General features: G+C 57.0%; 1 protein-coding gene across 1 annotated transcript; it reads left to right on the forward strand.

Annotated features, from left to right (window-relative positions):
* Positions 1–17,661: 17,661 nt before the first annotated feature.
* On the forward strand, positions 17,662–22,674 carry LOC309409848 (zinc-binding protein A33-like; the record flags this gene model as incomplete). The annotated part of the gene is made up of 6 exons (XM_082006085.1): positions 17,662–18,048; positions 18,680–18,775; positions 20,488–20,721; positions 21,129–21,148; positions 21,905–22,020; positions 22,130–22,674. Exons 1-6 carry the CDS (start codon positions 17,764–17,766, stop codon positions 22,672–22,674), a joined length of 1,296 nt encoding a protein of 431 aa, XP_081862211.1. The 5' UTR covers positions 17,662–17,763.
* Positions 22,675–27,142: the final 4,468 nt, after the last annotated feature.

Here is a 27,142-nt window from a genome sequence, read left to right on the forward strand (position 1 = left end):
TGCTCACACGTCCGCGTGAACGTGGCTTCAGGAGCAGGGACCCGACTGAAGAGCCAGAACGGACTCCGTCTGGAAGCCGTGGCTGCGTTCGGTGCCGTTGTAACCGCGAGGTGTTGTCACAGCAGGGTTTTCATTCAGTCCAAACACAGGAGGAGAAGAGCCAGCTCTGTTACCGGCTCCTTCGCAGCCTCCGTGTCCCAGCATTGCTGGAGAGGGGTGGTCGTGGCCCTGCACATACCCCCCCAGCACTGTGTGCGGGGCCCCATTCCCACCGCACGCTTGATCAAAAGTGCGCAAAAGCCATCAGGCTGCCCAAGCAGGGCGGTCTGCAGAGCACCGTGTTCTCTCTAGCCTGGAGAGAGGAGGGATAATGCCCTGCCACTGAGGGAGGGAGGCACAGGGAATTAGAGGCAAGCAGCCGGGCACCTTCCCAGCCTCCTTGAGGAACAAATTGGTCTGGGTTTGTACCATGAGAGATGGGAGCACTGATGCTGGTGGGCTTCCCACAGGTCCCGTGCCCTGCAAGCCAAACGTTTAAGGGCAGCCAGTCCTTGGGAAGGGAGAACGCTTTCTGTGCAGAGCACTTGCATTTACGCTAGTTCCTTAAACAAATAGCGTAAAATAATGGTGGCAAGATGGTAAAGGTGGCAGCAATTACATTGCAATGAATAATAAATGGCTGCTTGTTCTTTCACCCTCAGAGCAAGGGTTGCGATTCCCCCTTGGGAGCTGCTCCGTGGAATCTGCCCGGCTGGCTGCAAACCTGGGCCCCTGCGGACACCCGGCGGAAGCGCTGCCTGCGGTAGACTGCCCTTGCCTGCACACGGGCTTTCTCCTGCCCTCTCCAGGTCCACGGCTTGCCGAACTTGTCGAACTGCTGGCAATTCATACCCATGATTCCTGTAAATGAAGTCGTTGGGCTCAGATACTCTGGCGATGGAGACCCTATAGCTGCACCTAAGAGGGTAGGAAGGCAGCTTTAAGCAGCAGGGGGGAAAAGCGGGTGGGTTTGCTGGGTTGAAGGTTTGCTTAAGGGTGGTCTCAGACCTCCGCGACACAGCTGCCCCCAGCCCTGGAAAGATAACCCCAAATATAAAAGGGGGGTCCCAACTTCTAAGGCAGGAGAGAGGAGCTCAGAGCCGCCCCGTGCAGCCGACGCGGTGGGAGGAGGAGCAGGGGAGCACGCAGGGCCCCGGGAAGGTGGCACAGGTTCCACAGAGCCCGACCCACGCGCAGCAGCAGTGCTGCGGCCCGCCCAAAGCAAACCTTATGGCCAGGAGAGCAGGGTCAGTGGGGGAAACGGAGCAAGGGCTGGGCACACCTTCCGTGGCTGGGCTTTCCCTGCTTGCTCTCCGTCTGGGTTTTTTATACCTTGCAGATTGTCTAGCATTACTTTATCACTATCGTTTGTTATCCCTTTTTCTGTGGCTTGCCTGTCCCGTTTATCTTCGGTACCCAAGTCCTGGCACGACACCAGTGGACACTCCCTTCCCTTTTTCCCCAGCTCGCCCACCAACTGGCTGCCAGTTCCTGTGTTCACATCTCAGGCTATTTCCTTTTGCTGGAGACTGGCAGCTATCCACCATCTGAGAGGAGCCAGGAACATCATGATTATTGGAGCTGTTTTGCTTCCTAACAAAATGGCCTTAATGGAGTTATTATTTGATTTGGTTTGCTTTGGGTTTTTTTTTCCAAAGGGGAACTATTAAAAATCAATTAAGGCATTTTAATTAAGAGACAAAATGGTCATAATAAATGTTCCCACTCCAGGGGCTGCCTGGAGGTCGCAGGGATGCTGCTAGGAGCGGACCAGTGTCCGTTCCAACAAGTAATGGAAGTGCTGGCATATGTGTAGGCTGCTGCGGGGTGCATGCTCCCGTGCCCAGCGTGCCTGCCAGGCTAGATGGAAAAATCCTTGGAGCTGAGAGAGCCAACTGCTTTTGGTCTGCAGGAGGGCAGACCAGGAGGAAGCGGAAATACTGCCCTAAGCCCTTTCCTCTGTGCTGGGCTGCCATGAAGGGATGGAGAAACAAGGACCCTGTCCTCACGCTCTCCTCCAGCTGAGGTTCAGCCTGAGGCAGGGCTGGGACCCAGGCGTGGCTCCCAGTGAGGCAGAGAGCTGTTCCCTGTGCCAGCAGGCTTCAGCCTTTGGGAAGGGGGGAAAAGGAGAGGGAAGCGCAGAGGAGCTGAGAAACCTCAGCGCTTCGCTGAGCACAGCGCTGTCGGTGACCGCAAGAGACGGTGAGCACAGTGACAGCTCCAAAATCCATTCGTACAGAGGGCCTGGAGTAGGTGCCCTGGGACTCACGTGCACTTCTGCTTCCTGGGGACGCGCTGGCTCCCTCCATGGACCAGGCAGCCAGCCCGGTCCTGATCTGTCAGGGCGCATCCAGGCCTGGAAGAGCCATCTGCAAAGCCTGGCAGGGTTCAGAAAGCAGGGCTGGAAGGGTGGGCAGAGGGCTGGAGGACACAGAGCTTGTTAATTAAAATTCCTCTTTTTGACCCAAGCAACAGGATTCACTGCAGCCAGCAGACACGCAGCGTGGGGGCAAAGGGTGCAGAAAAGAGGGAGGTAGGGACGAAGATTGCTCAGAGCGTGGCCGGGAATTACAATCCTATCATGGTTAGCATTGATTCGAAAAGAGGGAGTGGAGGGACTTGGGCCAGCCTCTGCTTCTGGCTAATGACAGCCACAATATCTTTCTACAGCAGCAGTGGGGTGTGAGGGCTGAGACTGATGGATATTTTCATGGCTGGGCTCACTGATTTATTCCATGCTGTGTCCTTCCTGCAAAGCAGCTCAACTCCATGAAACCCCTTCATCTCCAGCAGCCCAGTCTGGAGCACTGACTCATTCCCAGTCCCATATCTGGCAGCAGTCAGGTGTCCATGGCAAACAGGTCCAAGACCGTCCCTTATCACCAGAACCCGGTTGTCACCCTGGAGCAAGCCACCTTCTACCACCTTCATGTTCCCCTATAGCACTCAAGAGGCAGCAGTGTTCAGCCCTGCACCCCACGGCACAGCGCTTAAAGGAGGGGAACACAATAAACTGAGATATAGAGGTTAACCAGCCTGCCAGAGGCCACACAGCGCATCCACAGCAGGGCTGGGAACAAAGCCCAAGTTTGCTAACTCCAGTCTCCTGCATTCCCCACCAGAGAGGACTCTGCATCTCTCAGGATAAATCCTGAATGTAGGTTTCGGGAGCTGCATGTAAATGCAAAATGTGGATGATGGAGGGGAGGGGATTTTGCCTTTTCTGTGCAATGGGCTGGTTTCAAGACAAACAGCAGCTCTGGGATGATTTCCTGAAGCCAAAGAGCAGATAGAAATTGTCCCAGGTCCTTTCATCTCCAGTGAAGGGGTTACTGCCCCACTAGGACACTATGGCAGAAGGGAAGACCCTCTGATCTGCGCATCATCTGCCGCAGCTTTGTAAATCATCTATCCAGATCAGGCCCATTGATGCAGAAACCTAATGGCATCCGAGATACACCAGGGATTTCTTGTAGTTCCTCGCTCTAAACATTTGCACGTCCCTGCCTGGGCTGCAGCCACGAAAGGCTCTGAAGGGGACAAGGCAAGGAGGACGCCTTAGCCGCTCTGCTCAGGACAGGATGAAAAAGAAGGTGATGAGAAGAGACCCGTTTGGCAGGATACACGCTTTCTTCTGGACATTCCTCCTACAGAAAGCAGCGGGGAACAGTGCAGGGCCCTGCGGGACTCCCCGTGGGAGCAGAGCCAGGCTGGCTCAGTGGGTCACGCTGCGATGGAGCCACACTAGTTGTTGGGGCTGCAGAAGGGAAGAGGCAGCTTGGTGGAAGGATCCTGGTTAACCTAGAGAGTCTGTTGCCTCCTGAAATTTAGGGAGTCGGGGGTAGATGGGACAAGGGAGGGGAGGGAAATAACAACCCCGCTGATAGGACAACCAGGGAGCAAACCCAGTATCCTGCCTGGGATGGACCAGAAACTCTGTAGGTGAAATGCAGGCTACAGCAGGACTGTAAGAGGCTCTCTCCATTCAACAATTAACATGCAATGGGTGCAGAAAGCAAGCAAGCACCAGTTTTCCTCCTGCAGTCCCCTATCTCCCTTTGCATCTCTCTCTTCGAGGGCACTGATCTCTGGCAGCGAGCCGAGTGCCAGCAGCGTGTGCAGTCCCAGCACGGAGGAGCTGACGGGAGGTTTGTACCAAGCCACGAGGAAGCAGATTGCGGGAGACATCAGGATGTCTCAGACAGCCGCGCACCTCAGCCCCGCACCTGCAGCGCGCTGCTCTGTAGCTGTGCGTGCCCCGTCTCTGCAGCCCCCCGCAGCAACCTGCTCTCCCGACTGCTCTCGCGCAGCATCCTGCTTCCCAGACTCCCTGCTTCTGCTCGGGGACCGTTCCAAACTCTCCTGCCAGTATTTCTTGTTCACTTTCTCTCTATCCCAGCTCTTAGGGGAGTCAGTCCCCACATTCAGTTTCCCAAAGATACTTGGACCTTTTTTGCCTGAACCATGTGGCATGGCCAAGACCTGGCCCCATCTCAGCCCTGCCGCTCGGACGAGCCCTCCCCGACCCACCTGCAAAGGCCAGAGCGTCCTTCTCCTTCGGGAACCGAGCTGCTCACCACGAGTTACCGTCTCATTGCTGGCCAGGATGGAGCACTCGGTCCTCTCCACTCTCTGGGAGTCAACCTGTGGCAAAGGGGTGAAACGCACTTTTCTGCAACTGTTCTCGGAAAAGCGAGGAAGTCAGGTGAGGATCTGGGCTGCCGGAGGGTGCTTCATGGCCGGGGGTAGCTTCGGTACCCCGTCGCAAGCATCTGAAGAGCACCTTCTTGCAGGGAGACTGACAGCCCCCGTCTCACAAAGCTGGATGCTGTGGTAGCTCCTGAATGAGAGCAAGGCAGGGAGCGTGTGTTTAACAAACAGAAATGGAAAGGGGGAGGGAGCCTGCTGCTGCTGTTTATACAGTGTTCAGCCACTGAGGGGCTTTTGCATCAAACAGAGAGAAGCTTTTCCACCACATCCAGTCTCTCTCCGGGGAGAAGTGGTGGGAGATAGAGGTCTGCAGGCTCCTCATCTGTGCCACTGACCTGGGCGAGTGTCCATCCGCCCTCACGCCGCAGCTCTCCCATCTGCTCAGGCTTTAAACTCATTCGGGACTGGCACGGTCTTGTCCAGGGGTAGATCTCCCCTGCAGCAAGAGGTCTGCAGGTCCTACAGCTCAGCAGAGCCTTCACGGACCTCCCCCCATCCTCCTCTGCCTCGGTGCTTGTACAGCACCCTGCACAGAGCAGGCTGCTGCTGCCGCACGGGCCTTCGGGTACTCTTGGGATGCAAATAAAAGTAATGGTGAGAAGTTTTAGCCACTTGGCAATGGCTCAGTCTGTTCCAGAGGCAGGTTCAGCGTGGAGCTAGGAACCCGAGTGAGTTTCTATTTGAGGGTGCTCAGCACTGCCCACACGTCTGGAACGAGAGACACAAAAGCAGTATCCTCATGTCCAAATCTGCAAAATCCAAGCTTGCAGAAGCCCAGGAAAGCACCCTGCGGGCAGCACAGGGAAGCAGAAGCACAGCTCCCTACCTGGCCGTAGGTTATGTCTTCGAAGAGAGGTCAAGTGTGTTTCCAGCATAGGATTTCCACCACAGGCAGCATGTGAGTTTGCAGCTCACCTGGGCTAGGAGATGCTCACAGAGGCTAGGGAGGACACTTCTCGTATCTACAGCTAGAAGTTTATCAGAGGAGTCTTGCTCTTCGCCCCCACGGTGGACTTTGGTTTCTTTTTCTTTGTGAGAACGGAAACGAGGAGTGTTTTCAACCAACGTTCTGTGCCGCAAAAGTTGTGATACGCCGGGAAAAAGAAAATGCTCCAAAGGCTCAGCAGAAAAAGGAGAGTGAGAACATTCCTGAAGTCACATGGAAAGTGGCACTTGAATCCAAGACTCAGACAAGGGTCCTCATGATCCCCATCCTTCCCCCTCCTCTCCCCGCTTCCCCTTCAGGAAGGAAAGGGCTCAACACACCAGTGCTGGCAGCCAGGGAAATCCAAGAGCTACACTAGCTGGATTTTGTGTCTTCTCCCCCTTCGTTTTCCCTGCGGCTGTTGATTTAGCTGCTCTGGAAAGCTGAGAGTGGAGGGAAGGAGGACAAGAGAAACCTGCTTGCAAGGGGCCATTGCTGTCTCCCAGTGGTCCATAGGGAGAGGTAAAGAGCAGCTAATGAGAAGTGCCTGCTATTCCCCTTGTTCCCGGTGGATGGGTACTCCTCCTCTCCAGGGTCCTCAGCAGTGGATGGTTGATTTCTGCTTGAGAGATATTGTTTTTCCTCCTTTCTCTTCTGGCATAAGATTTTTCTTGCCCATTCCCCAGAGTTCCTTGCTACTGCTCCCCACTCTTCTCTTCCCCAGGCTGGAAAAAGGTGCCTGGGGAAAAGGCGGTGATTGACAGGAGAGAAACTCACTGCAGCCTGAAGCTGTGAACCCTCATCAGGACCATGGGGTGAATTCCAGTCATTTTTGGCACATGGTATTTGCTGGATGACAGCAAATGCAAACTCTTAAATCATGGATTAGTCACGGCAAGTCCCCAAGACTATCCTCTCCCACAGTATCAGGGGTCCAGCAGAGAGGTTAGCACCAAAACCTGCGATGATCCCAAACATCAACTCAGCTCTTCGACCAGATAACTTAGCCCAACAGTCCCTGCGCTTGGCAGAACAGATGGAGCCCGGGAGGAGAGAGCTGCCCGTGATCCACGGCGATGCACACGGTCACGAATCGTCCCCTCATAACTACTGCCAGCCGCCAGTGCGTGCAGCGTAGCCCCGGTGCTGCCCGGCCCCCCCCGGGGTCCGCTGGGCCGGAGCCCCTCGCCCTCTCGGTGGGTCGAGAGCAGCAGTCGTGGCAGAGGCTGTCTGGCAACCTGAACACCGAGGTGCAAAGAGTGTCCTCCTCGTGCAGCTAACAGATCCCAAAGCAGCTGAGGGTCTTCCCAGCCTCAGCCAGCAGCTGCACCCTGAAGTACGAGGATGGGGAAATACGAGGATGGTCCCTTGCATCGTGCCAGGGTGTAGAAGGCTCCACAGCCCCGAGCAGAGGTGCCAGGACTCTCCGGCCCCGGCGTATTTGCCCAGACAGGCTGGGTATGCACGAATGCCTGCGCGGGTGTGCCGGGAGCCTCGCATCCTTTCAAACACAATGGGGTCGTTCGAAAGATCTTTGCAGCCCAAAAGCCTTTCCCGGTGGCTGGGCTTTGAATAGGCAAAAGCGAGTCTGCTCACCCGCTCTTCTGAGAATACAATGAATTTTATGCTCCAGGGAGCAAAAATGATGTCAAAAAGCTGAGAAATGGGGCAGAGGAGAGGGCTGCCTTTTCATCAGCCCATAATCTGCTCTGCCTCAGAGAGCAGGCAGGTCCTCGCTCTAAACACCTTGCAGCTGTAAGAGATACTCTATAGCTCAACTTCTGTCATAAAAGAAAGACATATTATCTGATCGCTCCCTGCTCTTAAGAAATCTGTTACCAAGGCTCCCAGATGCTCCAGTTCATCCTGCTTCATCTGGAGCAGCAACACTGACATACTTTAAAAAGCAGCTTTTCATTTCCCAAACATCTGCTTAATTCCACCTGCGTGTAACCAAAATATTTCTACTGCTCCTTCCTGTGGTGTCAAGCCTGTGTTTTGCTGAGCAGCCTCAGAAGCATCGGCATGTTGTGGAAACACAAAAGCCCCTTTTCCATTTGAGCCCTGGAGTTCACGGATGCAGTGGATTTGGGAGTCTGTGATGCATTTGGGAACTAAATTAGCCACAAAGCTGCTCAGAGGTGGGAGGGAGGATAGAAAGCTGCCTGCGCCGTCTCTGAATTTAAAAGCAGGTTCTCATTTCGTAACTGCTTTTTATCCCTATATGAACATTTCTGGAATTAGTGGAGGAGCAGAGAGAGCATCAGGGACAAGGTTTTGCTGAATTCCCTGAGCGATCCGATACCACAATGAGGGGCACCAGAGAAGCAGGAGGAGAGACGGGCTGCGTGGCTTGGCCTGGGACTGCCGCAGCTCTGCTCTCCTTCAGGGCAGACGGAAGACGGGGCTGTTGCATCCGTCTTCAGGCCAAGGGTCAGTGAGCCAGGAAAGAGGAGATCCCATGGTAAAAAATTAATGGGGTTTGTGTCCAAAGAGGACACCCATAACCGCGCTTCGGCCCCTGGCAGAGCTGGGAGCAGATAGGGACAGGGCTGCCATTGGGGCGAACCCACAGGGCTCGTTTGATTAAGTCAATTAACGCCGAGGAGGGTTTACCCCTTCCACTCCCTTCCCGCCCCTGGATCTCCCTCCAACACTTGATATCTCACGTCAGGGCAGAAGGACGCGGGGCAGCCCGGCAGGGCTCCTCCGGGCAGCGCCCAGCGCCGCTGAGCCCAGAACCGGCCCCTGCATTTAGCTGCCATTTCTGCAAGTCACCGCGCTCGAAGATTTGCTAATTTATTAGAGGGTTGTTGCTTGTTGTTTGTGTACTAAGCCAGCTAGAAAACAGCTTCTGCAGAAGAGGATAATTGCAGTCAGATAAGCAATTGAGAGATTGCAATTTCTGCAATCCCGCAACAGAGTGGGATTGCAGAAATGCCATACATCGTACACCAGGACTTGTCCAGATAAACCAGAAATCTGGCTCAGTTTTCGGGTAGGAGCACGTTTCCCGGTCTGTCACAGACTCTGCCTGCCTTTGAGCAAATCACTCGATGTGTCTCAATTGCCTGTACGTAAAAGAGGCGATAAAAACGCTTCGCCCCGGCACACACACACACACACGGAGCGGTGGGATACAGGCACTACGGGTGCTTGGGTGTGCGGTAGTGCTAGGACAGCTGAGGGATGGCACTTTTACCCTGTGGATTTCTTTGTAAGTGGCCCATGCCATTTAGGCAGCGTGTTCTGCGATCGGGGGCTTGCCCTCCCGGGCTGGGTACTCCTGCTTCATAGTCCCACGGGAAGTTACCAACCTTGGTCAGCCTGTTGCTCCGGGGGTGACGAGCAGCGCTGTTAATGTCGGGTTGTGACAACAGGAGCAGGCAGAGCCGGCGGGGCTGATGGCAGCCCCGGCCTAAACGGTACCTGAGTGTCAAGACTGGAGGCGATGCAAGTGCCTGGGAAAAATTCAGAGCGTGGCATGTTTTCGGTGGGCTTGCTGCTGCTGCAAGGCACCAGGTTGCCAGGAGCTGAGCTCCGGTGCTCAGCACCACCATAGAGGCAGCAGGATCGCATTTGCTGCTTCACCACCTCGCTCCATCCTTCCCAGTCCTGCGGGGTCCCGCATTAGCTGTCGGCAAGGAGCAGCTTATCCACGCCGTGCTCAGCGCCGCGGTGCCAGGCCGGCGGCACCGGCGGTGCACACCGGCGCTGCTGGCGGCTCTTCACACCGGGGCGGGAGGGTCAGATCCACTCCCGATACAAACCCCGGGGTCTGGCTGGGAATCCATTCGGCTCCGTGTTCCCCAGAATCGTGACTCAGAAGCCACCGTCTGACACTGAGCGAGAGGTGTGACACCGAGGCCCCCAGGAGAAAGAGCCCCCAGGGTACGAGCGGAGCACGCACAAGCCGAGCAGGGACCGTGCTGGAAAGCACAAAGCCTTATAAAGGCAGTGCTCGGGGTTTGTCCTTCTTTCAGCTCTTCCAGGCGATGAAAAGGATGGCTCACAACCCTAATTAACTGGAACACGCTAATACCACTGAGCTTCCCTGGCCAGCAAATTTGGCACGAGGCATGTGGGACACTTTCCAAACAAGTGCTCAGGGGAGCGCGTGTCTGCAATTTATTATTCGATGAGCAGCGTTTCCTCTCTGCCTCCACCGAAGAGCTCAGACCAGACACACGAGGGAGGTGAGTCTGGAGCCTGCAAATCCACTTCGAAAGCCATTTCATGCTGGAGGAAGAAGAGTCTTATTTCTCCCCAGGCATTAAAGGTGTTTAAGGTGCCAGGGGAAATACAGCTTTGCGCAGCGTTACCTCTGTGAGCGCGCAGGGCTTCCAAAGGCTGCAGCATTCCAAAGTGCTCAGCTTCCCACGGGGAAAACCGCATCCCTTCGGGGTGACATGCACTCTGGGCAGAAGACGCGCAGCCTCCCGTGACACCCTCGTTCGAGGACCAGAGAGGTGTGCGTCGCCATTTTGCAGAGCGAAGCGAGGAGCGCAGCCAGCCCCGGCAGCTGGAGGAAGGGGAAGGTAGCGGGGGCCCTGGTGCCGTGTCTCCAGGGTGGGTTATTCCCGGTTTTGACAGCTGTCCTGGGGAAGGCAGCGTCCCGGCTTGTTCCCCTGGAAAAAGAGGAGCCTGTTACAAATAAATCAAGTCTGTGAACTTTGAATGGGGAGCAAAGACCACGGCTCTGAAAAAGATCAGTTCATCCCCGCGGTAAGATCATCACTCGCCGTTTACCGTGCTGTCAAACCCGGAGCAGAAGGCGCAGCCCCCCGAAGGCCACCGCCTGCCTCCGGCCTCAGCTGCAGCCTGGCTGCCTCCCGCGGTGGTCCCGGCCCCGCGGCTCTTTGGCACGGCTCCGGCATGGGGCTTGGGTGCCAGCGAGCTGCCCGACCGAGCACTGCCACAGCCTCGCTGGTACCAGATTTTTTTCCAAAGACATAGCCACTTTAATTATTTTCCTTAGAGGAGATGCTTATCTCGCTCAGTGGCAACTGAATTTCACTTTGTTTCTGGCCACCGCTTGGGTAATGCTCAGGCTCCGGCTTTCACTGTGTGGCAGGAAGAAAATGGAAGGTGGAAAGGTAGAGCCAAGTGTGGAGAACTGCTTTTAACTCCTGCCGGGGGTCACAGGAGGGTGCCTCCAGGCTGAGGCTGCTGAGCTGCAGCCGGTGGCGAGTCTAAGTTTCTTCATCCAAAATGAGTGAGATTTTTGGAGCACTTCTGCATCTTTCTTGAGTAGTAAAGCCCAAGGTAAATAGCAAGGGGGGACATCTAGGGCAAATAACCTGTGCTTTGTGTGAAATGCTGCACTGAGAGATCTTATTCCTGTGGGGTCTTCTACAGAAACAACCCTTGGCTTTTGAAGGCTGCATGATGGCAAATGAATTCTCTCTGTCTCCACTGAATGGGCTGAAGATTTTCATATGTGACATCTGGGGGTGGTGCGGCTCTGTGGCCGTCTTTAATCCCAGTAATGAATATAGCAAACAGCCTCAGCCCAGCCGGGGGAAAGCAATCTGGGGATGTGATGTGACCACGGGGCTGGGTTTCACAGTTGCTGTGTTCTGACCGTGGAATATGGATGATAACCCACAAAAGACTCGAGCACTTTGAGCGGCCAAGCCTGTCCAGCCCATTTTTGTAGGGTGAGCTCATGAAGAACTTTCCCGTATCTCTGCCGTACGCAGCTGAGGTCAGAAACCTAAAAAAACCCAAACCAAACACCTACATGCTTCAGGCCCTGCAGAGGCAGCTCGACACGTCTGTGAATGCTTGGCAGCCTCACCATGAACCAGGCATCCAAGTGCAGCAGAGGAACGTTACGGGGCATCCTTCTCCCTTCATCCTCCGCAGGTAACGGGCTGGCTGGGGAGCTGAAGCATGACCCATCATGGGGAAGGCTGAAAGGACAAAGCTGTTTTGGCCAAGCCCTGTGCTGTGTGTGTAATATCTGAGGGCTTTCATGCATAGCTCAGAATAAACAGGCAAACAAACGGCAGCCAGAAATGTTAATATTTGCAGAAATCTCCTGGTTTTGGCGCCTGGGTGTGGGGAGCTGAAGGACGCTGGTGGAATGCAAACATGGATTCCTGGCTGCCCGGAGGGGTGGCATGGGGAATCTCACATCCCGGCGTGTCAGACCGCCTGGCGGGCCGGCTCGTGATGGTTTACACGAGGAGTCCTGGGGAGGGAGACTGGGCTGAGAAGTTCAGCAGCCATATGAATTTGGTCCCTAGGAGTTGAGCTTTTTGAGCATCTCCAGGAAAAAAAAGCCATAATTAAGTGACATTCATCCTCCTGTACCTGCTCCAGGACCTGTTTCCTACATGCAATCACCAGCGGGCCGTGGGTGAAACCATCCCACAGCCCCAGTGCCACCAGAGCCATGCAGCACTCAAGGGCTCAGAAGAGCCCCAGTCCCCTACTCTGTCCAGGAGCTCATGGAGAAGGGTTGGGGACCAGCACGGACAAATCCATCTCCTACTACATGGAGAAACTCCCTCCGTGTAACTCCCTCCATGTAGTAGGAGATAGATTTGTCCGTGCTGGTCCCCAACCCTTCTCCATGAGCTCCTGGAAACAGGAGGGAAAAAGTGTCACAAACCTTTAGACCACTGGCCTTACTTGACCTGGGTCCTTTCATGGCATGTTTGGGATGGTTTGAACCTGCTCAACACCTCTCACCGTCTCCATCTGGCTCTCATCTAGACCATAGTTGCCAGTTCTTGGGGGTACTTGGGGCCAGTTGGATGCCTTCAGAGCACAAGGCTCTGGCCTTAGCAAAACAGCAGTGTCACTTGAGCCTGGGAAGAAAATATTGGCAAATAATGGTCTACCCTTCAGTCACTCTCCTCCTCCAGCTATTAATCCAAAGATATCATATCTCAGAGCATTGCTTCATTTCCTGCTCACTTTTCTAACCGAGGGTTTTAAATCATGTCCCTGCAGCTGAGGTCATGGAGGGATGCGTAGTATTCGTTAACAGTGATGCAGCTGTTACCTTGATTCACCTCATCCTTTCTTCTTTCACTTTTTCCTTTGTTTGCTGTTTTCCCTTCCCATTTCTTCCTCCTTCCTGGTCTCAGTGCAGTGTTGGCAGGAGCCCACCGAAGCGGAGCCTCCCGGGGTGCAGTCTGCTTTTGGGGACGTCGGGAGTCTGGGGGTTTCTCTCAGTCTGGGAGCACCACAGTCCCTCCCCAGCAGGGATGCCATGGGCAGCAGGAAGGGCTGGTTCCAGACTGCCCCATCCTCTCCCCCACAGAGCCCTTCCCCTGGGGCTTGTCTGGGGCAGCACGTGGAAAAGACCAGATTTAACTCAGCTCAGTCTCTGAAACATGGAAATAATGACCACTGAAGGGTGCTGGGGTAAGGACAGAAGAAAGGACTGGTAAGTCTTTCGACTGTGTTTAAAACACACTCCCACATGTGGGCTTTCAAACCCCAGTAGGCAGCCGAGCTGGGAATTGCCAAGTGTGGCCGCTCTTTGTTCCCTTACAGCTGCACCAAAACTGCCACCTCGCCCCGATGTCCGTGGCTGGAGGATCCCCTGCCTCCGGGTTTCCCCTCTGCGGGGGTCAGGCTGGTGGGTGCAGGGGGGCACAGAGCAGCGAGCACAGGAGACACCCACTGAGGGGCTGCCCAGCACCTCCCTGCTGCAGGACGTGAGTGCTCCAGCCCCTTCCCCTGCCCCATGGCGGGAAGAGAGGGGTCCAGAGGAATCAAAGTCCTCGGTGCGTATTTGTACTTAAACCAAAGTGAAAGAGGGAAACCGAAAGGCAAAGCTTCTCAACACCTGTCGAGTTTTCCTGCCTGCGTTTGGCGAGCCGGCACAAGGAACCGATACTGCGCATCAGCAGTTTCTTCTCCTTCCATTCGTGTATCGCTGGGCACCCGGGGAAGCCCTCCGACAGCCAGACCCACCACACTTCCCGCTTGATCCCCCTCTTTCCGTAAGGCCAAACAGTGCCTCTGACACCCGTCTCCACGAATGCGTGTTTACTGTGCAGAACGGAGAACCGCGAAGGGTTTTGGACCCAATCCATGAGCTTTCAGCCAGACCCTCCCCAATCCACATTATCCTTCATCTCCCCAGTGCATAATCAGGCTCTCCAAACACAGCGTTCTCAGGTCCCAGCCCAGAGCTTGGAGCCTCCTGAGACGAATATGCTAAAAAAAGAAAGAAAAACATTACACTGCCAACTGAAGCGAGTGCTGAAAGGAAGGAGATGCCAGGAGCACTTAAACAAGAATTGGAGACCGGGGGATGCTCGGGTGCGTGTTTTCAATCCACAGATGGGAGATGTGTTCATTGGGAAATGACTGCCACTCACTGTTAGCTTTAGACCTCATAGTTGATGTCCCAGAAAGTGAAATGGCCATGACGAGGACATCCCTGCCTGTATTAGAACTTTCTTCTGGGATTGACGGATTAGCGCAGTGCATGGCAAAATGGTGCTGCTCCTCCTTTGGCTCCGAAACCTGCATTTGCAGCTCGAACCTTCAAGGATAGAGATGAGCAATTTTACATGGGTCATCAGTCCTGTCAGCAGCAAGGGGAGTTATTTGGGAAAATCGAGTCAAGACATCAGGGGGTCCAGGACTCCCTTGGGTGCTGCAGGGTGTCCAGCACCATGCCCTGGTGCAGAGCATCGCTCCCATGCGAGCAGCACCCAGCAGTCCTGTGCCAGCCCTGGAGGCAGGGTATCCGCTGGCACGGCCCCAGCCCCATGCCACAGCGGGGGGATGCTCCTGCTGCTCACACTGCACAGACTGTCCAGGACCAGGCTCCAGCTGGGGCTAAGAGGGGAGCTGGGGCTGATGGGGAGCTCATCAGCTGAGCTATCCCAAATTCTGCTGTTAATGGTGAAGTTTCAGTTATCTGGCTACAGAGGGACTCACCTTCTCCGAACAGCAGGCCTGCAGCTGCCCCGGGTGGGTGGAGGTGCAGCTGGGGGCTGTCACCCGCCTGGGCTCTGTAACCAGCCCCACGGGGAGGGACGAGCCCTCCCAACACAGCACGGACACTGATTCATGGGGACATCTCCCGGCACTGATGGCTTGGGCTGCTGCGGGAACATTTCCTTTCACAGCACATTCCAGATCTCTGCTGAAAAGCAATTATTGTTGCTTTTACCTCTGTGCAGAGCTGTGCAAATAATGGACCACGGTGCTGCAAGTTACAACAGGTCAGGGAGCAGCAGCCTGGCTCACCCCAGGCTGCGCGTCCTGGGCTGGGCGTCTTGTCTGCTGGTTTGTGTGTGTGTATCTATGCATAGGCTGTAATGCCTCCTGGAGAGACGGCAAAGCCAGGAGATCAGAGCCTGGACACGGCTGATGAAGCCATTTCCCTCTCAAAAGGGTGCATCTAAGCAGATGATTCAGCTCCCATCCGAAACCCACCAGTTCAAAGGCAGTTATTTCTCGGGGATTGCTGGCGCGTGGCAGGAGGATGACACGGAACGGCAGCCGCTCTGCCGCTGCGCAGGCGCTACCCACTCGCACGGCGGCTGCAGCACGCTGGGCTGGCAGTGGTCACTGCTCCCGGCAAGCCCCAGCCCGTTCGCTTGGTGAGATCCAGCCTACTGGAAGCACAAAACTCCGTAAATGTGGGCAGTGAGATTTTGCTGCATTAAGTCACAGCTGAGCGGAGATTGTTTGGTCATCCCTGGATCCCTGGGTCATCCCTGGATCCCAGTGTCACTGTCCCAGTGACATTCCCATGGGGACCTGGCTGAGCTGTGCGGTGGAGGAAGGAGAAAGACAGCAATGGGAGCAGGTTCAGCCTGTTGGAAACAATTCCTGCCCGGCGAGTGCTTCCGTCCTCCAGCGACTGGCAAGCAGCAGGGACTGAGCATCCCTGTCCTGTGGCCACCATGGGGACTGGAGCAGGAGGGTGCAGCCATCCCCTGCCTTGCTTAACCAGCTGGAGCAGGTCCTGAGCCCCCAGAATAACTGTGCTGGGGCTGGCAGCGTATCTGGGCATGGCCTGACCTTGTTGGTGTCCATGGATGCCACTTGTTTGCAAGGCCTCAGAGCACTTTCACAGCAGCCCACATCCTCCCACCTTGTCCACAGCACCTCCTGGAGCTCAGCACTTTCCCTGGGGGTCCCCCACCCCACACACTCCAGCGTTCGCGCTGCCTGTGCCAGGGCTCTGCGGGGCAATGCTGAGCGATGTGGAGCTTCAGCTCGCCGCTGCTTTGTACCCAGGTGGTTGCAGGAGGCTGCCCAGGGTGCATCTCATCTGCCCATGGCCAGCGTCCCCCGGGACCGATTGCTTCTTGTGCAGGTGGTGATGCTTAAAGTCCAAACATCGACACGGGGCTGTGGCTCAGCGTATGACGCCAACGGGCTGGCGGAGACAAGGGGGGGGCCAATGCCTGCAAGCAAGGCTGCTGTGGCCACATGCCAGTGAGCAAGCACACACAGGGCAAGCGAAAGCCTGGGAAAATCCCTCAGACAAACAAATGAAGATGGGTGGAAACATTTTCTTTCTAATTGCACTGCTCTAATAGTGAGAAAACATAGGGCAGCAGGAGGAGGGCAGTAGATGGACACTGCCGTTTTGGGGGATGCTCTGATTCTAACAGTGATTAGGAGAGAGACGGCCTCTGCAACAGCTGCTTGTTCCTGTGCATTCCCTCCTTTTGGTTTTCTTTGCTCTTACTTCCAGTATCGATGGCTCTTGTGATTTTTCTCACGTGTCCACCAGTGTTTGGTGCTTCCCACAACATCCCAGGGCCCAGCATCAGGACCACACAAGGATGAAACCCCTCCCTTCATTACTTTGCTAACCAGCCTGCAGCCCTTGTGATCACTGAGAGAAACCTGAAGCTGTGATCCCAAAGCATCGGACTGAGTCGCTCTCTGAAGGTCTTGGGACTTGGAGAGCTGTCTCAGTTCCCACGAGCTGCAGAGCCCAAAGAGAAACCGGGAAAGAGAGGGGAAGGCATTTCTCCGGGGCTTATTTCCACGCTGTCATTGCTGAGTGCAGCAACGGAACGGGGAGGGGCGGGGCAGTGCAGGGGCAGTGCAGGGGCAGTGCAGGGGCAGTGCAGGAGCAGTGCAGTGCAGTGCAGTGCAGTGCAGGAGCAGTGCAGGAGCGGGGCGGGGCGGGGCGGGGCGGGGCGGGGCGGGGCGGGGCGGGGCGGTGCAACACCCGGTGCAGAGCACACGCACTCCCAGGGGCGGCGCGCGAGGCCCCAGCAACTGTCCCGGCCCGCGCACACGTGACTACGTCACATGCCGAAGCCCCGCCCAGACCCCGGCCACAGCTCCCGTCCAATGAACAGACGGGTGGGCGGTGCATCCGCACGGCGATTGGTCGAGGCGGGCGTCAGTCCGCGGGCGGGGAGCGGCGGCCGCTCAAAGTCCGGGTGGGGCTACCGAGCAGTGACGGTGCGGTGCGGTGCGGTGCGGTGCGGTGCGGTGCGGTGCGGTGCGGTGCGGTGCGGTGCGGTGCGGTGCGGTGCGGTGCGGTGCGGTGCGGTGCGGTGCGGTGCGGTGCGGTGCGGTGCGGGCTGGAGGGGCTCGGGGGCGGCTGGGACTGTACCCAGGCCGGTGGGGTGCGCACCCCAAGGCTTGGGCCCGGGGCGGTGCCGCGGGCTCTCCCCAGCCCGGGGTTGGGCCCCCCTTGCAGCCGGGGGGCTGCAGCAGGCGGCACTGCCGGGCGCTGGGGTTTACCCCAAGGCCCCCCGGGCTGTGGGGCGGCCGCTGGCTGTCCCTGCGCCGGGCCACCCCTTCCCTGGGGTCCTGCCCGCGGCCAGTTCCCGCCAGAGCCTGCGAGCAGTTCTGCCGGGGAGCAGCGGGTTGATACCGCGCAAAAGGAGGGAGCCTGTGCCAGGGCTCCTCTCTAATTCCCACCGTTCGCGTCCTTCCGGGGCGGGGTATGCCACTGCGGCTCCTGGGCAGGTCCTGTGCCTCCTGCCCGAGGTCTGGTAACCAAACCCTGCCCCAGGGCAACCACAGAGCCCAGCGTCAGGAGAGGCTGTAGAGACTAAGTCCGCTGTAGTCCAGAGGGGAGGAGGAAGGGGGTTTTGTGATGGTGGTGGCAGGAAACTCAGGGTGGGACCCGTATGCCAGCAGGGATGGCTGGCAGGAGCCAGGACCAGAGCCTGCGGGAGGAGCTGACATGTGCCATCTGCTGCGAGCTCTTCAGCGAGCCCGTCATGCTGGACTGCATGCACCACTTCTGCAAGGCCTGCATCCAGGGCTACTGGGAGAGCTGCACCCACGTCCCCTCCTGCCCCCAGTGCCGCCGCGAGTTCCCCAGCCGGGCTTTCCGCACTCACTACCTGCTGTCGGGACTGGTGGAGAAGGTGCGGCGCTGCGGCTCTGCAGAGCACCGGCACAAGATGAGGGTGAGTGGCTTCTGCCTGGCTCAGGGAGAAGGGGACGGGCACTGCGTGAGCCCTGTGTGGGCAGCCAGAGCCCACCACCCCCTCCTCCCACAGTCGGTTCCCCTGCCCTGTGTGTGCTTCACCTGGCCTGAGCGCAGCGGCAGCTGTTTCGCTTCCTGATTCATTCCCTTTTCCTATTTCCTTCCAGCTGTCTATCTTTTGGACACTTTCTTTTCTTGCATTTGTTTCCCTCGCTGCTGTGCCCAACTTCCATCGCAGCCCGGTTGTTTCTCTCGTAGGGACCACACAGCCAGGGGTGAGGGCCGCCTGTGCCGGACGTGCCGCCTGTGCCGGGTGTGCCGCTTGAGGGGCCAGCCCCTGCACAAGTCTGTTCACAGCACACAGATTTTAAACTTTCTGCAAGCAAATAGCCCAGGCTGGAGCTCTGAGTCTTAAAAATAAATTTGCTTCAGTATGTGCACACATAGGTAGTTTTCAAGCCTGTACACCAGGTACTTTCTTCTCCTTACTGCCTTTATAAGAAATCCTGTTGCAGCTTCCCTCTAATGCTGGCCTCAGGAATTGGGATTGCTCCTGAGTCACAGCAGAGTAGTGAAACAGTCTCCTCACCTTCTTTTCCTCATTCCTGCAGAAGCACCTGGAAGATGCTTTGCAAGCTCGTCAGAAGGAGATGGAGAACTTCTTGCAGAGGAAGCGTGTGATGCAGGAAGATATCTGTGGACTGACGGTAATGCCCTGTGATAGCTGCTTTTTGTACAGCCTCTGCGTTAATGTTCATGGAGGATCTGTATATTACTTCAGCTGAGATTTAGCTCAGCTTCCAGTAAAAATCTAGATGAATAACTATGGGATCTGAACAACCTCCCCTGCACGTAGGCCAAAGCCCATCACTATGCAATATTCAGTGGAGGCTTTGGGAAGAGGCATTAAGCACTCATTAATGCAGCATTTACAAGGTGTGTTGGCACAGTAGAGCTGAAACAAGGGTGAGTGGTGAGAGCTGTCGGCCGAGTAACCTGTTCTGGCCCTGCAGTGCTGCCACTTTGGGAGAGGGTTAATTCTTGGAAGCTCTAAAATCCTCTTGTGTGTCTGAAGGGATGGCAGCAAAGCTGAAGGAGCTGGGTCTGCAGCAGTGTTGATGCTGCATAGAGCAGTGGCCTTGTCGCAAGGACCTTGTTTAGATTCACTGCGAAGCTCTGAGATGATGTGAGGAGCCTGAGTGCTCTCTCTATGTTTGAGTGGCATGAGGCTGCCTCCGCATCACTGATCAATGGAGCAAGAACAGCCACAGGCTGACTGCGCTTTCTTCTTGGGTGATATAAAAGTATTAAAAGCCAAGGAAGGAGGGTTTAAGGAAAACACAAGTAGTTCAGAGGTGAGTTAAAATTGATGGGAGTCTGTCTTCTGACCAGAGCCTCTGATCCCCCCTGCCTGTGCTGTGTTTCATACCTCTATCCCACTGCCAGATTTGGACTAGACCTTTGAGGTTACTGAAAAAGTGTTAGCAAATACATGCCTGCGGCTGACATCCCATTGGAGTGAAAGAGCTGACTAAGAGGTGCTTCAAGAGCAAAGGAGCAAATTGCTGGTCTTAACAGGAGGGAGGCTCTGTGTGTCCTTTGCAGTTCTGGTGTGTCAGCACAAGCACTTGCTAGAGCAAAGGGAGGCCGGGGTGCCGTGCGAGCTGGTGAAGCTTCAGGTGTACTCTAGGGGAGATGGGTTTTCTGCTGGTGGAAAGGGATGTGCGTTTGGGAAGTGCTCCTCAAGAAAATGATGGGGGCTAAGGTTGCACTCGGAGATTAAAAACTTAAAGACTGGAAGAATAAGAAGTCATTGGTTGTCTCTTGTAAACAGGCAGGAAGGCAGTGCGAGCACAAGGTTGGCTGGCCAACTTAACAGCTGGAAAAAATGACCTCTGAAGAGAGCTGAATGGGACTTTATCAGCTTTAACTACAGAGTTTAGTTTGTGCAGCTCCTCTGTCTCTCCCATACAAATAGGGGCCCTGAGAGACACAGGCAGAAAAAGAGCAAGTTATCAGTGTCAGGCAGCTCTACCCAGGGTCTGGCACAATGGGAAATAAATCCTAACTAACCTAAACAGCTGAGTCTGCGGCTCCAGGAAAGCACAAGAGCTCCAGTTTTGCACACAAGCAAATTGCTGGTGGTGTGGGAGAGGGCTGCAGGCTCCCACTGTGGCTGTGTGCAAGGATTTCTAGGCAAGGTGACTGAGCCATTGGTGGAGTTTGTTCTTGGCTTGCTTGCCTCTGCAGCCTTAAAAGTTGTCCTTGTGTCCTGTTCTCCATTAAAAAAAGGCATGGGTATGTCTAAGACTCTCTAATTTCCAGGACTTTGTAAGCAGAGTAATGGGCCCAGCCATCCTGTGCACCTACTTGTTTGTTTAGATGCCTGACTCATCATCTGCCTTTTCCCTTTGCTCAGAAGGTGTCTGGGGAGCTGAACTTCAAGATCCGGGCAGAGTTTGCCCGCCTTCATCAGATCTTGGAGGAAGAGGAAAGAGCTGTGCTGGCAGAGCTGGGTGAAAAGGAAGAGCAGTCGCTGGCACGGCTGCACGGGGACGTCCACCGGCTGGAGGAGGGGATGTCAGTGCTGCAGAGGGACATAGAACGCATTGAGCAGACCCTGAGCAAGATGGACGAGGTGTCGTTGCTGGAGGTGAGAGTGTTTGGCTGACCCTGGCAGGAGGCTGAGGGGTGTTTCAGGATCTGAATTTGGGATGGGGAGAGTCCTAAATGACAACACTAGGCTGTACCTCAAAGTCATTCTTGCTGCCATCCCTCCTGATGATCTACCCAATCCCTTGGAGCCTGGAGGCTTTAGCCACAAAGGATATGGTGATCTCTCAGATGTGGTGGCTCTCGGGAACCTTCTTCCTTCTCTGTCACACCTGTGAAATTGCCTTGGACGCAGTGCCCAGGCAGTTTCCCCCAGAGTGGGGGTCCTGGCAGGTTGGTTTCCTATCTCTGTGCTGTGTGACAGCAGGAGGCAGGACAGGGAGCTTATTTGTACAGCTGCATGAATTACAGACAGTGACTGCTAATTCTCTCTGCTCCTCACTGCAGGTGGAGAGCCTGGATATCAGGTATGTGTCTGGCATGAAAGAAGCTGATTCCCTTTTCAGGAGCTTATCTCTGTCCCTGGCTGGGACCACATGGGGGAGGGATCTTATCTTAAGTTTTAAAAGCATCACAAATTGCTCAGTAAGCTGCTGGTGCTGTGCCACGTGGGGGTTGGCCCTGGCATACGCAGGATGCTCTCCTCAGGGAGCGTGCATGTTGAGACAGCTGGGCTGGAATAGCAGGTGGAGGAGCCCTGCACGCTGCAGGCAGGAGCAAGGCTGATGCCGCAGCCTTTGTTTGGGTGCTTTGGCTTCTCCCTGCCCTCAGCTTCCCATGGCTCACAGGGCTGCAAAAAATGACCCCAAGGTGCATGTTTGAGGCTGCGAGTAGCTGAGGGACAGAACTGCCAGAGGAGAGTGTGTCCCTGTCCCCTCCCTGCCCAGGCGCTGGAGTGGGGTGCAGCCCTGCGCCGCAGGCCTGGCCTGTTCACTGGTGCGGGAGTCCCGCTTGGGTGCGCTGGGTGCTGGTCAGCCAAGAGTCAGTGCTCTGCGAGCGGTGCTGCTGAATGTGTCTTGGTCTGCAACACCGCTGTCCTGAGCCACTTGCTGTGCTGAGGGTAGTGCCACTCTGGGGGGAGCAAGCAGCCACCAGACAGGTTTGCGTCCCATCTTTACCGAATCCATCGCATGTGGTGACGTGCTGCAGTCCTGGCTGTGCTCTTCCCGCGTGCCTCGCTAGCGGCACAGCAGAGGAGCCGACTGCTACTCTCTCTGCCCCAGACCCTCGCTGCGTGTTGAGACCCAGCCTGCCTTTGACCTGGAGCACTACAGGGACAGCTGCAGCGGTCCCTTGCAGTACATCTTCTGGAGACGGATGCTGCGGTCCATCTGCCCCGGTGAGTGGATTGGTGTGAGGGGTGGAGTGTTTTGGATGGTGGCAGGGCTGGAGACTCTCTGCAGAGGGAATATGCAACTGGTAAAATGCCATACTCAATGTCTCCACAGCTCCTGCCCCACTCACCTTTGACCCTGAGTCAGCCCACCCCAACCTGGTCTTCTCCAGAGACCTGACAGCAGTGACAGAGAGAGATCGAGCCCAGCCTGTCCCCAGCAGCCCCCGGCGTTTCTGTCAGTGTGTCAACGTCCTGGGCTCGCAGACCTTTGACAGCGGCCGGCACTACTGGGAGGTCTGGGTGGGCAGCAAAACCAAATGGGACCTTGGGGTGGCTGCTGAGGCTGTGGACCGGGCAGCGAAGGTCAAGCTGTGCCCGGAGAATGGCTACTGGACACTTCGCCTGCGGAACAGGACGGAGTACTGGGCCACCACCACCCCCTGGGCACGCCTGACTCCCCGCCGCCCCCCCCGGAAAGTGGGGGTCTTCCTGGACTGCCAGGAGGGCACCGTCGCCTTTTTTGATGCTAGGGACATGTCCCACCTCTTCACCTTCCACCAGGTCTCTGCAGAGAGATACTGCCCCTTCTTCAGCACCTGCTTTAGTGATGGGAGGGACAACATGGAGCCCATGCGCCTCTGCCACCTGGCCCTGTGAGGGATGGGGAGGAGGAGGGCACTTTGGGGACACCAGTCTGGCTCCTGGTCTTTCACTGCTATGCTGCTAGCGGGCTGCCTGGGGCCATGCTAGAGGCTGATCTTGCACACATGGACCTGGTGGGTGTTGGAGGGGCTGTTTTGGTTTTGGGAGGGAGGAGGCAGATGAGTCTCTTCCCAGCTCCTGTCTGCCCTCCCTTCTCTGTGCCATGGGCTGTGGGTGCTGCACTGCATTCCCAGAGGTGCCTGGCACCCCTTGAAGAACAACATTTGATGCCCAAGTGTTGCGCAGGTCAGTAACTGCAGTCGCAGGGCTGCTGTGGAGGTGGCCACAGGCTGCACCTCCTGTCCCTCTACACTCCCACCCATAAACCCTGTGGAGGAGAGCAGCGGTCCCCGAGCACCATCGGGTGTTTCTTGACACAACTCTGCATCCCAGCAGCGGGCAGCCTCTGCTTGTAGAGCTTTGTGCGGAAGGGCGCCGGGACAGCGGCAGAGGGAGCTCGGTGCCTGGCATGGGCCCTACTGTGGCACTGCCTCCCCTGTGCTCTGTCACCATTAAAGCTCATTGGAAATACCAGTGCCTGCTGGACCTGCTCATGGCTTGCATGTTGGGGGGGATCTACTGCACTGGGGTGTAGCACAGCCTGGGGGCACAGAGCAGCCCAGGAGGCACAGAAGAGCCCCTGCTCTCACCCAGCCCTGTCCTTGGAGCACTTTCCCATGCATCTTGCAGGGGCTCTTGGCCTTTTGCTCACCCCCGCTCTGTCAGGCTGCTTGAGAAGAAGGTGGGAGTTTGGCTGTCCTGTGGGGTTGGGGAGCTTTGCCTTAAGATCACACCTGGCTTTAGGCTCTTGTGTTTTAAGATCCTGTCTCCTCTGGCCTGCCTGGCTCTAAAGACTTTGTATGTGTGAAAAATGCAAAGTCCTATTTCTGGACAACTTCATAAAAGCCTGGGTGATCCCAGCATGGTGGTGTCCCCACGTTCTGGCTGGGGGGGGTGGGGCAAGTTCAGCAGATTTGGCTGCTGCAGTTTGTGCCTGCGGGTGCTGGCCACATCCCCAGCTCGCTTGGCCTCGCTTGCAAGTCAGTGGGCTTTCTGCTCCCTCCTGGTCCCCAGTTGGGCTTTAACTGGTAAGGGAGCTCTGGTCCCTCCCTGCTGAGCCCCTGGGCTGGATGCTAAGCCTCCTCTTCTGGCTCCTGCCTTGCCTCTCACTGCACCCCAGCCTCAGCAGAAATAGGAGTGGAGGAGAAAGCTCTTGGCTTGGAAATGTTGCTGTGAGCAGGAAAAGGTCCTGGTCCCTGGAAGCTGTCATCCCCCTCCAAGGGCTGGGAGCCCCTGAGGGAAGGTGAGGCTGGTTTGATCACAGCAGGGAGCTGCAGCTGGGGAGGCTGAAACCCATCACCTCCCCAACCTGCCCCGAAACCACAGGCAAGTAAGGGTGGGCAGCAGCAGGCAGCCATCCCTGAAGCACGAGGGGGAGCGGATCTGGCAGGAAGCAAGCGCAGCTGGGCTTTGGCGGCTGCCGGCTCCCGCTGCCCACCGCTGCCGTGTGGGCCGGTGTGGCGGCACGGGCTGCGAGCAGCTCACTGTGACTTGTGCCAGTGCTATCGCTGCCACCTCCTACACCCTCTCCTTGCCAAAAGCAGAGCTGGAGACCAACGAAACCTGCTTGTCCCAAATCCCTGGGCTGAGCAGCCTGCCAAGGAAGCACATCCTTCCTCCTCCTCCTGCTGCGCTGTGTGGTGGCCATGGTGTGCCGCTCCCAGGCAGAGCCGTGTTTTGGGGTATAGCATCCTCTCCTGGCACTGCCAGCAGGGAAGAGCTCTGGCAGGATGGCTGGGGCAGGCAGAGCCTCTGCCCTGCACCCAGCACACGCAGCGGCTCCTATGCGCGGGGAAAATGCTGCTCTGAGCTGCTGTACATGCAGCGTTAGCCCAGCAAGGAAATGCTCCCTGCTGTTAAATGCTGCCTGAAAAATGCGTTTCACTCATAAAATACAGAGTGGAAACTGCAGGCGTGGTGTGAATGCAGCGACCGACTGGGCCTGGCCCTGGGTTTGGGCAGGAGGAGATGGGAGAGTGGGCTCTGTGCGGGCAAAGCACCCCTCTCTGCTCCGGCATCTGGGCTCTGTACCTGCCAGGGCTGGCTCTCGCCATCTGCCCACAGGACCAGGCTGTGTTCTCCCTGCAGGTTACCTCGTTGTTTTGTCCCTGGGTGTCCTGAGAGCCACCCATGTGCCTTTCCTGTAGCTGTGCCTGGGGCTGGGCAGTGTCCGGCAGCTCCTGCCCTCGTCCCCTGCTGCAATGAGTCTGTGTCTTTATCCTGTGCTTTAGGGAAGCCTTTGGGACCTTCCTCGGGTCCCTACCACGAGCCAGAAGGGGAACATGATTTTAAAATAAGATCCTTTTGTTTCCCAGGGTGGCAACAATGGAAAAGTCCCATCGGTCCCACAGTCACCCGGTGTTTGTGATGGAAAATTCCCCATGGTCACAGGGAGAGCCCTCCCCGGTGTCCCGCCGTTAGATGGCAGCATGGACAGGCTGGTCTGGGCCACCACCGCCTGCACGGTGCCACATCTGGACTGTAATGGGTGGAGGACACCAAAATCCCTTGATTTTACGGGTGACAGAGAATCCCCCCCTGTCCCCCAGGTCAGACACTCTGCTCTTCTTGCGCTCGGCCTCCCCAGGCTGCCCTTGGGCCGTGTGTTTTGTCCAGCATCTCAGCAGTGCGATGTGATTCATCCCTCCATCGCCGTTCGCACCTCACCACCTCACCACCTCACTGCGCGGCTCGGGTGCACGATGACCCCTGATGCTCCCAGTGGTCCCCAGCGCGGGCATGCTGCCATGGCAGGGCGTCCCACAGCTGCCCCGTCTCTGATCACGGCCCCCAGCACCAGGGAAGGGTCTGATCCTGCAATCTCAGCTCTTCTCCCGGTGGCGGCGTGCAGTGCTGCCCCTCTGCATGGTCCCCAGCTCTGCCCATCATCATGGCAAGTTTTAAAAATCTCTCTCCATAAAGTTGCAGGGCACCCACCTGGGACAGAGGGACACCATTGCCTTCAGTTCCTTTGGGACTGAGGGAGGTGGTCCAAGATGAGTGAGCTGAAGAGCAATGCAGCGGTGCTCTCAGGGTTAAAAACTCACTAACTGGGCCGGGGGGAGTCGCGTAAAAAACTCTGTGGCTTGGAGCCCCTCTGACAGCTCCAGGGGAGGGACTGGGGGATTTCTTCCACAGGTTTGGCAACGCGAGCAGTTGAGCGCACAAGAAGTTTTGATGCCTTTTCGAAGCCATGAGCACATGGTTCTCATCCAGGCTCTTTCTTCGCTATCTGCAAGTGTGCATAATTAATAACCCTCTGGGGCGCAGCGTGAGGCTGTGTTAATTTATCTATCCAGCACGCGTTGGGTGCGCAGACAGTGGGCCGGGGCTGTGCCCACCGTGCTGCCGCACCCCCAAAGCTCTGCCGTCGCCTCCATCCGAGGCACATTCGCGCTCAGTTCGCACCGAGCCGGAGCCGCTGTCGCTGGCAGTGGTGTGGGGGCCGTGCCGTCGCCATCCTGCTGCCAACGTCACGGTCGTGTGCATGGGTTTCGGTGTACGCCTGCCAGAAAGGGGGGTGCCACATGTAACGGGGCTGGGGAGCAGCGTGGCTGCCTCACACTGCTGGCAGTATGCATGGATGGGTGGCATGAGTGGGGGTCCCTAATGGTCCCCTAAATGAGTAGGGGTGCAAGTGTGTGCACTCAGATGTGAGAAAGTGCATGTGCACCTTTGTGTGTCCCTGGGGGGGTGCAGGAGGAGTGGGGACTCGGGGGGTGTGCAGGACTGGTATGTGCATACAGGTGTGAGGTGTGGGCTTTGGGGGGTGCATGCAGGCCGGTGTGAGTCGTGTATGTTCATGTCAGGTGTGTGCACACAGTCTTAGAGGGTGTCTGTGTGGGTTCCTCCTGCTCCGGGAGGTCAGATTGTGCACCTGGACGCATGCAGGAACGAAGGAGACGTGTGGGCATTTGCACACCGGCGTGGGTGACGCAGGTGCACGGGGTGCACAAAGGCGTCCGGGGTGTGTGTTGGCAGGACTATGCACAGAGGCGTCCGTGCACAGGGGTGATGCACACGCGTGCACTCAGCTGCAGCCGGACGCACACCCATGACAGGCAGGTGCGGGACGCCCACGCAGGCGCGGGGGGGTGCAGACGCCCCGCCGGTGCCCGGAGCCGCAGGTGCGGCCCCCCCGCCCGCCGCCCCGCCCCGCCCCGCCCGCCGCCCCGCGGGCTCGGCGGAGGGCGGCGGGCGGCCCGGGCGGGCGGAGGAAAAGGAAGCGGCCCCGGTGCTCCCCGCCCGCCCGTCGCCGTGCGTTGCCGCAGCTGGGGCGCGGCGGGAGCAGAGCTCGGGCGCGGGGCGCTCCGCACCGCATCGCTCCGCGCCGCCCCGCACGGACCTGCCCGCGGCCCCGGAG

This window comes from Phaethon aethereus (genome assembly GCF_964289735.1).
Source record: "Phaethon aethereus genome assembly, chromosome: 14".
In the NCBI taxonomy this organism is placed as follows: Eukaryota; Metazoa; Chordata; class Aves; order Phaethontiformes; family Phaethontidae; genus Phaethon; species Phaethon aethereus.